Below are 13,073 nucleotides of genomic sequence, written 5' to 3' on the forward strand. Positions count from 1 at the left end.
GATTATATTATAATTGATTTTCTAATTAGTAATAGTACTATCTTTTGTTGGATAAGTGTGTGTTTATTTGGTCTAGAACATACATCAAGTGTATCGAAATCATGGAGTAATATCTATAATGTTATTGTCATTAGCCTTTGAGTCATCCGGTAGTAATTAATTTTAATTTTAACGTTCAATTGTGAAATACACATCTTATAACACAAGAAATAAATAAGAGAATTCAGTCAAATAAAAACGAAATGAAAGAAACTCAGATTAAATTGAAAAAATTGTTCTTGTCACTTCTTTCTTATTATTATTTTCTTTTTTTTTAATAAAACTATTTATGTGGATGAGAATATAATGTTTTGGCAATTTGGCAATTCTATCAATACTTTTTATCAGTAGTTAAACTGCTCAAATGTTTTAAATTATAGTAATTTTTTTTGATAGTTTGTGTTCCAACTTAAAATTTATGTTATAATTAAAACACGGTAAAATCTATTTTCTTTTATTATTAACCTAAACTAATATGCATGGACGATTTCTACTATAAATACTTAAAATAATTATATTACATATTTAAGCCCATCATTGATGGAATACTTTTTTAATATTAGAAAGAGTTAACTCAAACAGAATTGATAAAAAGAGAAATACAGTACTATAGATTATCGAACTTCTTTGTTTGTTGGGTTATATTAAAATAAATTGAACTTTGAAATTCACAACGCAGTGAGAAAATCTTTTTTGAATTTGGTAGCAGCTTTATGGTGCAGGAAGCTTGGAAAAGTCTAATAAAATAAAATTATTTGGCCCTCATCCCACCTAAATCAGTGTTTAAAATATGAACCAGACTAATCTAAAATTGATGGATCATCTGATTTAAATTTGGTCAAATTTAAAAATTTGAACGTAATTTTTTTAACCAATCTGGTCAAATTTTAAACCGCGCGATTAAATCAATAATAAAAAAAGTTATAAACTGTTTGTTCGGGCTAGAAAAATAACTTTCCGTTCATCTATAAAACGTGTATAATTGACCAACTTTAGTCATTATGGAGAGTAGTTGAGGCGGTGGGTTGCCTAATTTTGAGCAATAGAGCAATATTTTCGAGAGCAAAATATTACGAGGCTCTCCCAATTTTAAGCATAATTTACAATTTAACATTTTTTATTTAAGAATTGAACTAAATGGACTCTCACTTTTCATTATTTAATTGATTAGGAGGTTTTGTTATTTTTGTGCAATTTTTCTTTAAATATGAATAAAAGACAAAGATTCCAATACCCTAGACGATGTCGTTTTATGAAGCAAAAAAAGATTAAAAAAATAAATAAACATCTGATAAGGAGGTTGGTTCGCCTGAGAGGAATCCAGGCAAGTCTCAAGCCGTCTCGCACGCTCATAATGTCTGTAAACTGAGACGGGGAGGTGGTGGAAGGACAGCAACGGTGGCAAGGTGGTGGTCAGCAAAAAAGAAATGAGAAGTGATGGAAAGGAAGATAAAAGGAAAAACAATTTTATTAGTTTCTGATTTTTATTTAAATTTTAATACAATTTAAGAGTATTTCGGGTTTAAATTTTTGTTTAAGTTTTGACTAATTTTTTTCTTTGACTGTGTAATTAAACGGAATTTAACAGAAGCTCTTAATGGTTAATAGAATTGAAAGTGAGGTGCTATTTTGTTTAATTTTCAAATAATGGATATTAAATTGTAAATCATGATATATGTGGAGAGTATTAGAATAATTTGTTATATTTGTGATCATATTCGGAAGATAATTATTTGTGTTTGTATGAGAATAATTAATTCCACGATTTAATAGAAAATTGTCCGGTAATAATAAAATAATTTTTTGTTATGTCTAATGTTGATTGTGTCGGCATGTTTAGTGATTTCCATTATGGTTCTCGTAAAGAAGATAATTTTTTTAAGAAAAGAATATAAAATGTGTTATGTATAAAATTATAAATGTGGATGTGGGCTTTGAGAGAGAGAATGGTAATTTTCTAGTGTAATTATTTGGCACTATACGCAACTTGCTAGTATAATTGTTTGAATTTCGCAACAATTGATGTTAGAATTAAGGTTCTATTTTTGGCGTATGAGTTAGCTATTAATAGAAGTTGATGCATAAATATCAAAACACAAAAGTTTTTCCATATTGGTAAGTTCTTCTTCGGACAAAACGGCTATGTCAAATGTAAAAAATTGCGTGGAGATTATTTTTATGGTAAATGACCTTTTGGAATGTGGCAAAGTAAGTTTTTAGAAGCTCTATTTTAGCAAGATCTAAATATCGCTATTTAAAAAGAGAAACCAAAAGGTGTTGAAGAGAAAAAAATGGAATTACATCAATTGTTTAGCACGTGGTATAATTTGATACTGCCTTTCCAGAGAGAAGTATCATTTCTCAAATAAAACATACGCAGGTAGATTGTGGAAAGTATTGTAGAAAAATTCATGAAAAAGAACAGTCGATTTTGTTTTGATATATGCATTTCTCTAATACTAATATAAATGAGCATATCACAAATTTTCATTGATTAGTAGCCAATTTGTTTAATTTTCATGTGACGTTTGATGATGAAGATTTGGCTTTAAAATTGGTGTGTCTTTTAGAGAAGTTTGAATTATGTAGCTATGAATGTAAAAGAAAAAATAAAAAAAATGCTACTAATCCACCCGAAGCTTTTGTTGCTAAGCCAAATAATTGAAAAAAAGAGAGATCAAAATTCCAATCAAAAAAAGATGAATGTGTGTTTAAAGAAGTATCAGGGTCGACATTTCTTGTGAAGCAGCGGCAGAGGACAATCTTTATGGATTGAACGGAGAAGCAGATGCCAACTGTGTTTAGATTATGGTTAACTCATTTCTTAAATTAGGTTTAATTAAGGTTTAATTAATTCTAATTAGAATTTAATAAATTAGAGTCAATCATGATTAATTAAGATTACTTAAGTGAAATTTAGAGTTAATTATTGCTAAATTCAAAAGAGAATTACTATATGTGACTACTTTCACATTTGTACCTTTTTCAATTTAATCATGCTTTGTACATGTTATCATATAAAACCATCTTCTTTTTAAAAAAATTAAATAGTTTAAAATTCGGCGAATTCAAGTCGAGCAAACAGAAAATGATGTGGCATAACACATCAAGAAGACTTACTCACTTTGACCTAGAGGTGACCATGGGCTGGGTCAGCTTGTGAACCGGCCCGGTCAAACCCGGAACCGGACTAAAACCGGCCCGAAACCGTACAAAGAGCGGTTCCAGGCCGGTTCCATATTTGTTCAACCGTGAACCGGCGGTTTCGGGTCGGAACCGGTTCAAGAATCGAACCCGTTGATAAAAAATTTATTATTTTATATTTAAAATATATATTATATCTTTATTATATAATTTATTTATTTTTGCAATAAAATATATGTTATATTTATTTTAGTTAATTTTTTTGATAATATTTTAATTTTTTTAAAAAAAAGAATCTTTATTTTCTTGTAATACTATCTCCGTGAGTTATTTTATTATTAAATTACATTTTTTAGTAATTAAATTTTATTTTTATTTTTAATTTTTTAAACCGTCCTAAACCGGAACCGGAACCGTCATGGAACCGTCTCTTAGGCGGTTCCGGGCCGGTTCCACTTTTTCTTGAACCGCGACCCGGCGTTTCCGAACCGGAACCGCCGGGTTATGAACCGTGGCCACCTCTACTTTGACCTTACTTCAGGGTCTTTTTAGTAATTATTCCAAGAAAAATCATATTATTCGGGTCGAAACACTTTTTAGATCAATTTAGTTTGTGGCCCGATCTGGATTGATGCTCTTCGGGCCAGATCAACATTTATAAGAGAGATTTACGTATTTACCTAAAAAAAGAAAATAATTTGAATTTCTACCTCAATAAGGAAAAGTCAACAAAAATACTCCATGATTTAGCCATTCTAATGTTTTTACTCTCCGTGTCCAATTTATTAGAATTTTACTCTACCTATATAATAAACTTCTCTGACACACTATATCTCTTTCTCACTCTCTTTCTCTCTTTCTCTCTCTCTCCACATACCTTACATATCTGACGTTTCTTTTTCTTTTTCAAACTTTTGTTTTATTTACTTGTTCCAAACTTTTTTCAAACTTTTATAAATTAGATACTCTTTATTTCTGCATACTTTAACATGCCTATTATAAATTACCAATAAATAAAACATTTTCTTTTCATTTATTTCATTTATTTCTGTATTATTAAATATTTTATAATTAAAAAATATATAGTACTATTTAAATATTTTATTATATTAATAGTATATTCAAAAATTGTATGAACTAAATAAAAAATCACAGTATCACATTATCATATGATTATCACTGTATCACTTTATCATATAATTATCACAGTTTCATTTTAGCATGTAATTATCAGTGTATCATTTGCATTGTCATCTGCTTATCATATATAGCAGATTATTATGTGATGATACTGGTGGATAATATAAGACAAAATCACATTATCACCTTATCATATGATTATCACTATATCACATTATCATATGATTATCATAGCTTCAACTTAGCATGTAATTATCAGTGTATGATATTGCATTGACATATTATTATCATATCATTATCAGTATCGTATATAGCAGATTATTATATGATAATGTGATGATAATGCTGGATAATATTAGACAAAATCATATTATCATATGATTATCACAGTATTACATTATCATATGATTATCACAGTTTCACCTTATCATATAATTATCAATGTATCATATTGCATTGTCATTTTATTATCATGCTATTGTGAGTATCGTATGTAGCAGAATATTATCATCTCGTTATCATAATTTTTCTGTATTTTCTTTTCATGCAGGTATCATATTATCATACTATTATCATTTCATTATCAATAAAAACCTTATCATAGTATTATCTTCACATTATCATCTCGTTATCATAACTTTTATGTATTGTTTTCCATATAGGTATCATATTATCATACTATTATTATAACTTTATTATTTAATTATCATCTGGTTATCACCGGTATCATGAATTTTTTATAATTATATTTTCACGTACATTATCATCCAATTATCATAACCTTATCAAACTTCAATATCATCTAGTTATCATACTGCATTGTTATATGATAATATAGCGATAACAACATGATAATCAGAGGCTGTTTTATTCCTTCACTGTTATGATAACGAAATGATAATATAGTGATAATAACATGATAATCAGAGACTGTTTTTAATAAAAAAAAAATTAATTTTCTCTGCAGTGTTGTGTTATGATACTTACATGATAATGCAGTGATGATACTCATATGATAATCAGAAGCTGTTTTTTTTTTTTTGCAGAAAATTTATTTTTGTGCATAAAATCGTTTTTAATGCAAATTTTTAGATCTAAAAATAAGAAAATTCAAGAGTAATTTATTAGATCTGAAAATTAAAATAAATCGTATTAAAAAATTGCCAAAATTAAATATAAAAAACGGGAAGCAACGAAAGAACGGCGGCGGAGCGATGAAAGAACGGCGGAGGAGCAATGAAGAAACGGCGGCGGAGTAAAAAAAATAAAATAAAGAAAGAAACATAAAGAAGAAGAAAAAAGAACCAGAGAATAAGAAGATGAAGAAGAAGAAAAAGAGAAGGAGGAGAAGGAGAGAGGAGAGAGGAAAGGAGAGAGAAATATTAAAAAAAATGACAGCTGTAACATAATTAGAGTAAGGAAAATATATTTAGAGTAAAAAATTAATAAATAGTAGGTATAATTATAATATAAACATGTTTTATAGTAAAAGAATAAAAACATTAAAATAGTGAGGTATTTTCTCTATCTTTTCTTTAATGAGATAGGAAGTCAAATTATTTTCAAAAGTAGAGTATTTATCCTAATTTTCTCCATTTATAACCTATAATTAGCCCACAAAGCAATTGGGCTAAATGGGTCGTATTAGAAACCCAATATCAAGTCCACATTTCTTTCAGCTCCAGCTAAAACCCTCTGCAACATATTTCCCAACTAAAAAAAATTGAACCCATGATAGAAATTAGGGTTTATGAAGCCCTAGAAAATTTATTCAAATTCCATTAAAATTCCCAAATTCTAAACTGAAGATCCAAAAATGGCGATGCCGCAACTGTTTGGGCGCACAAAGAATGTGGCAAAGAGGTCAAAGAAGTATGTAGAAGAAGCACTCTACTATAGGCTATTCAAAGAAGGAAGCAGTGAAGTTAGGGTTAAAGAGCAATTGAATCAGTTCTTAAAGAGCTCAAAGCGTGTTTACAAATGGGAAGTTGGTGATACTCTTAAAAAGCTCCGCGATCGCGGGCTTTATTACCCGGCTGTTAAGGTTTTTTTGCTTTTAAATCTCAATCTAAATCTTGTTTCCTTACATATCATTTTATTATTTGAACTGATAGAAGCTTATTCGATAATGTTTTAGTTCTAGTTTGGCGTATTATTGTGGAATTTTTAAATTTATGGAATTATTACTCATCGCTACACTTTGATTTTATATTGAAACGAAATGTGTTCAAATTTTATATACATTGTTTCCGGGTTTGCAATAGTAATCCTATATGCTATCGGTTTTTGTTAATCTCTTATTATGATTATCAAATCAGTGCATCCCCAGAGTCCCAGATAACTGTTCATTTAGTAAAACAATTGGACTGCTCATTCATTTAGTAAAACAATTGGACTGCTCATAGCAGATGTTTTTCTTCACAAGGGGATATTTTGGGAATAAGTTATGTGCGCAAATTGAAATCTGTAAATGAAGATGTCAGTTCATTTGCAGCGTGTCCATTGTATTCAAAATGCCTTTAAAATTTATTAATTTAAGATTGAACGAATGAAATTTTAGTAATTAGGAGTGTTTGTAACATGAAAATTGGCTAAGCAGAATTCGTGTTAACTTAGTTATTGCATTTTTTAGATTCTGTTTCGCTTTTCATACCCGCGTGCTTGTTACTTCTTAGCATGTTTTGCAAGTTCTAGATCAGTAACGTTTTGCAATTTTCAGCTGTCGGACTCTATGTCTAAGAGAGGAATGAATAAGACAGTCAGTGATCAAGCTATCCATCTTGATCTAGTTGCTAAAGCCAGAGGTATTCCTGCTGCGGAAAGCTACTTTATAGATCTTCCTGAATCATCTAAGAACCATCTAACGTATGGAGCGCTTTTCAATTGTTATTGCAATGAACTGATGACTGAAGAGGCTGAAGCTCTCATAGAGAAGATGAAAGAGCTTAACCTTGGTTTAACCTCCATGTCTTACAATAGTTTAATGACTCTATACACAAAAATAGGTCAGCCCGAAAAGGTTCCAGGAATTATACAAGAAATAAAGTCCAACAGTATCATGCCAGATTCTTATACATACAATATCTGGATGAGGGCTTTAGCAGCCGTCAATGATATTTATGGCGTCGAAAGAGTAATTGATGAGATGAAGAGGGATGGTAGAGTTGCTCCTGATTGGACAACATATAGCAATTTAGCCTCTATTTATGTTGATGCACAATTGTTTGAGAAGGCAGAAAAGGCGCTGAAAGAATTGGAGGAAATAAATGCTCATCGAGATCATTCTGCTTTCCAATTCCTAATTACTCTGTATGGTCGGATAGGGAACTTGCCTGAGGTCTATCGCATATGGCGTTCTTTGAGACTGGCATTTCCTAAAACTTCAAATATAAGCTATCTGAATATGATCCAAGTGCTGGTTAATTTGAAAGATTTATCTGGTGCAGAGAAATGTCTTAAAGAATGGGAATCCAAATGCTCAACTTATGATATTAGGATTGCAAATGTTCTCATTGGAGCTTATGCGAAAGACGGTTTGCTAGAAAAGGCAGAAGCGCTCAAGCAAAAGGCATGCGGTGGGAGAGGAGCTAAGCCTAATGCTAAAACCTGGGAAATATTTTCAGATTATCATTTTAAAAATGGAGATATCAAGTTAGCTACTGATTGTTTAGCCAAAGCGATATCTAAGGGTAGAGGGAATGGTCAGAAGTGGATTCCATCACCTGAGGTAGTGGCATCTTTCATGGAACATTTTGAGCAACAAAAAGATGTTGATGGAGCAGAAGGTTTTATTGAGATCTTGAAAAACGCTACAGATGATATAGGGGCAAATGTGTTCGAGTCACTGATAAGAACTTATGCAGCTGCTGGAAGGACAAGCCAAGTGATGCGTCGCCGGCTGAAAATGGAGAATGTAGAGGTGAGCGAGGCTAGTCAGAAGCTGCTTGAAGTTATATGTGTGGAGTGAGTTTCCATTCCTCTTTCATTTTTGTTGTTATGATTTCGAAGATATGGAAGCAATTTTACATAGTTTTCTAGCTTGCCGATTTTGATTCAATAATGAAATGCTCCCATACCCCTTGAGCTTTGGCCTTGGATTGTTAGGATGAAGTTAAACTAAAGGAATACCATGAATGGTTAGGCCTTTTCAAACTAGCATGGTTACAAATCCATGTATTTCTTACATGGAAATTATAGGTTTATGGCCTTTTTCTGAGCTTTGGCCTTGGATTGTTAGGATGAAGTTAAGCTAAAGGAATACCATGAATGCTTAGGCCTTTTCAAACTAGCATGGCTACCAATCCATGCATATCTTTATGCATGGAAATTATAGGTTTATGACATTTTTTTGGGCTTTGTTTTACTATTATTTGAAATTTTTTTGCAGACTCTGATTACCACGTTATTCGTAGACACAGCCAATAAAATCATAACTCTTTATTATATGATGTCAGTAATGTGATATAATTAATTATTGTTTTCAATCATTTAACAGTGCATTATAATTTCATTGGATAACATGGTGAATAGAGTCCATGTAACAAAATTTCGCTGTTAGCTCGTCCAACTTGGTATAAAAAATCTAAAGAGTTTGTGAGTTCGTGGATTTGGACAAAACACCCACAATTTTCCAATTTTTGATCAATTTATGATGGTCAGAGGTGTAAACCAATCCAAAATTGGCTAGTTGTGGATGTTTTTGCCCAAAAACACGAACTTGTACTCCTTTGTTTTTGTGCAAAATTGGAGGGGTGAAATGAGTCTTTCTTGTTTTTTTTTTTTTAACAGAGATAGAATTTTTATTGAAAATAAAGGTACACACAATTGTTCCATAATGATTACAAAACAGACAACATAAAAGCTGCTAATACTTGAAATAGGTGATGGTTGAAAGTTTCTGGAATTTTAAGCTTAATATAGTTAGTTCAATAGTAACCTCAAAAGGAAGAAAAATGTCAGATACTGTCAGGGCATTTGCTTCTCTGCCATAGGCCTAGCAAAATTGCAGTGTGGGGCAAAATCAAAATTAATAGGGCTGTGTGGGGTTGCAATAACCAGCTAGTCCGATGTGGAATTTGTCCAATGGTACGTCTTAATGATTCGGATAAATCAACTGCAGTTTAGAGTAACTATTGAAAGGCTATGCTTAGCCCTGGTTATGATTCGTGAACTGGCAGTCCCGATTCGGAACCGGAACCGGCTGACTCGGTTTTTATAAATGGAACTGGCTCAGAATTATTGGATCTGCCGGATTCTGTTCCAAAATAGAAATCATCTTCGAACCGGTTCTAGGCCGGCTTTGGCCTCATTTTAGGTTTGACCAATTCCGACCTGATTTTGATGAACGTATTTTGGCCTTATTATGGGTTTGATTGATTCTAAGCTCGGAATATGAGTTTTACCGGTTTCAGATTAGTTCTGAGCAGGCTGGTTCCGGGTCCAAATCTGCCCATGGTCAAGACTTAGCTAAGGTAAATGAAATTAGTAATCAAGCAAGTTAGAGTCAGAGCCGTTTCTGAAATTACGAGGTAAAAATTATTATTCCTCGCGAATGATCTTTTGAAAGGTTACCATTGATTCGATAGGAAAGGAGCAACCTCCTTTTTCAAGCATACTCGAGCTTGACTCAATCCAATTTTATTTTTATTATTGCGTGAGACTGATATTCATTGAAGCAAGTGGTAACTTTGATTCCGGTCAATTAAGGGAAAATATGATTTCAGAATTAGGGATTTTTAACAAGATTGCTATGAAGGAAGGTTTTTTAGGTAAAATTGTATATTTAAATTTTTACAGCCTCACAACTAAGCTACTAAATCACAAATTTTGACCTTTTGAGGCAATTTACAATAAATTCCGTTGGCCTACTACTACTGCACCAATTGATAAGTCACACATCATTTCGGAGCATAAAATAGTAGTGATATTGACATATAATCTTTCTTAAATTGTGTTATAGAAGGACCCTAAGCCAAGAGCCACAAAAGGAAAAAGAGTAATTTTTAAAACTAATGTCTTTCTAACATTTGGGTATTAGGTAACCTAGTTGAGTAGAAATATTGTTAAAGCTGAACTTGATTCTAAAATCTAAAACTCGAAACTCGACTTGAATTCTGTCAAATTTTATTTTAGGAGCTTGATCTCGAATCTGTTAGAATATTTGAAATTCGAAATCAATTCAATTATGTATAATTAACTCGAGTATTTTGAAACTCGAACATCAACTGCTCAGTTGCGCGCTTACTCTTAGGTCCTGTTTTGGCAAGTGGGCACAAAAGGGCTTGCAGTCTGCAGATTCAAAACTAAAATGGGTAAACACCTAGACTCATTTTGCTATATTTAAAGTCGCCGTCACCATTTTTATGAAATAGTTGGTTGGTGGATTCAATTAATAGAGTAGTTGATAATTCCATTATTTTTATAGATTTCAAATCCACCATTATAGATTTCAAATCCACCATTGAAAGCTATACCTGGACTTATATCCTTTTTATTATTGTTTCAAGTTCAACAAAGTTTCCTTGCAGTTCAAGAAAGTAAATATGCGTCAAAGGTTTTCATAAATAAGTGTTAATGTTTTCAAAGATACGTAGAAGTAAACTCACCAGCTTGCCTTTTAAGTCAGCTTTTTCCCCGTCTCCTTATTACATTTAGCTGATGGATCGAGTTTATATATTTTAGCCTTAGGCATAAGGTAAATAATAAAAATGTTTGTATTTTCTTTAAAAGTACACATAAAGTACACATAGAAGACGACATCATATTTTTAATATTTTTTGATTAAAAAGGAAAAATGTTTATTGGTCTCTAGTTTAAATTGTTTATCAATTAAAAAAATCTTTTGAAGGATTAATATGAAATATATTGTAAATATAAAGGCTATTTTTGAATTGTTTAATTGTGTCCAAATCTTTTTTAATATGATATCTGGCTTTTTCTTATTGGTTACATGATTGATCACATGGATTGCCACATCATCAAGAAGTTAGTTACACGAGCAATGGTTTTCTATTAACCATGTGAAGTGTGTGTGCTGATGAAGAGTGTGCTCTCTGATGTGTTTGCTGAGCTGGTGACAGCCTGTTGACAGCCTGTTATTGCTGAGCTATTAGAAACATGAAGAAATGATGCTTGAGGCAGTTATTTTAGTTTACTTGCTAGTTAAGATTTCTTCTAGTATAAATAGAGGAAGTAGTTACTCCTCTCTATAATCTTTAGTTTTCAAGTTTCATTAATAAAGCTGAAAACTTCTTTGTTCTAATTTTCTTATGGTATCAGAGCTGGTTAATCCAGTCTCTTCTTCATCAATCAACAGTTTATATTGAAAGCTTTGAAGCCTCATTAATGGCGAATCATATACAAAGACCAGAGGAGTCTTTTTCCAGTCCATATTTTGTACATCCAGGTGAAAATCCATCTCTAATTCTTGTTTCTAAAGTTCTTCATGGAGGCAACTATCATACATGGATCAAGTCAATGAAAATGGCTTTGATCACTAAAAATAAATATAAATTTGTCAATGGATCTATCACTATGCCTGATGCTGATGATTCTTTGTTCCCTGCTTGGGAAAGATGCAACAATCTTGTTATGACTTGGCTTTATGGATCTGTTTCACCAGCAATTGCTGAAAGTGTTGCTAATATAGATACTGCTTTTGAGATCTGGGAGGATTTGAGAGATAAATTTTCTTTAGGAGATCATTACAGAGTTGGTGATATTTTGGAAGAAATTTATATTTTGAAGCAGAATTCTTTGTCAATTACTGAGTATTATACACAGTTAAAGATTCTCTGGGATGAATTAAAAAGCTTGCGAGCTATTCCTATGTGCAAATGCAATCCTAAATGTTCTTGTGATTTGTATGATACACTGAAGACAGAAAGGTCAAATGAGCAGGTTATAAAATTCTTAAAAGGCTTAAATGATGATTACAACAACATCAGAACTCAAATTCTAATGATGGAACATTTGCCTACCATGAACAAGGTGTTTTCAATGGTAAATCAGCAAGAAAGACAACTTCCTGCTGTAAATAACAGGATTATTTCAGATTCTAGTGCTTTCATGTCACAAGTACCTTATGAGCCAGACCAAATTGATGCTGAACCTACTGCCTGCTATGCTAGAGGGAGAGGTGTGAACAACTATAGAGGAGGAAACAACTTTTTCAAGAGAGGTGGATATAGTACTTTTAACAGTAAACAGAAACAATGTTCTTATTGTGGAAAAGGAGGTCACACAGTTGACATATGCTATAGGAAGCATGGCTTCCCTCCAAACTTTGGAAATTTTGGACAAAACTTTAAACCTGAAGCATCTTTTGCTAATCAGGTCCAATATGAGCAGGAATCCAATCAGTCTTGCTATGATCAAAGGCAATTCAATGAAGGACCAAAGTTGAATAACCAAAATTCAGAGAAATCATCATTAGTTAATAAGTTTGATCCTGGTGCTATTTTGCCATTTACACCAGAACAGTGTCAGCAGATCATGGCAATGATTCAAACTTCTAATTCATCAGCATCCATTGATAATAGCAGAGTTAATTCTCTTACTGCTGACTTCAAGTCTCTTACCACTGATCAAGGTATTATACATTCATGTTTTTTCAATGCTAAGTCTTGTCAAAATTCATGGATTTTGGACACAGGAGCTACTGACCACATTCTGTGCAATTTTGCACTCTTCAAAGAAAGTAAGCCAGTCAGAAATGTGCATGTGAAATTGCCAAATGGAGTTTTAATTCC

The 13,073-nt window shown here is 31.9% G+C and overlaps 1 protein-coding gene across 1 annotated transcript; it reads left to right on the forward strand.

The window, feature by feature from the left end:
• Positions 1-6,013: 6,013 nt before the first annotated feature.
• LOC126656493 (pentatricopeptide repeat-containing protein At1g60770) lies at positions 6,014-8,406 on the forward strand. Its single transcript, XM_050351073.2, has 2 exons — positions 6,014-6,367; positions 7,043-8,406. The coding sequence occupies exons 1-2, from the start codon at positions 6,140-6,142 to the stop codon at positions 8,288-8,290; spliced, it is 1,476 nt and encodes a 491-aa protein (XP_050207030.1). The 5' UTR covers positions 6,014-6,139; the 3' UTR covers positions 8,291-8,406.
• Positions 8,407-13,073: the final 4,667 nt, after the last annotated feature.

Source organism: Mercurialis annua, linkage group LG7 (genome assembly GCF_937616625.2).
Source record: "Mercurialis annua linkage group LG7, ddMerAnnu1.2, whole genome shotgun sequence".
NCBI lineage: Eukaryota > Viridiplantae > Streptophyta > Magnoliopsida > Malpighiales > Euphorbiaceae > Mercurialis > Mercurialis annua.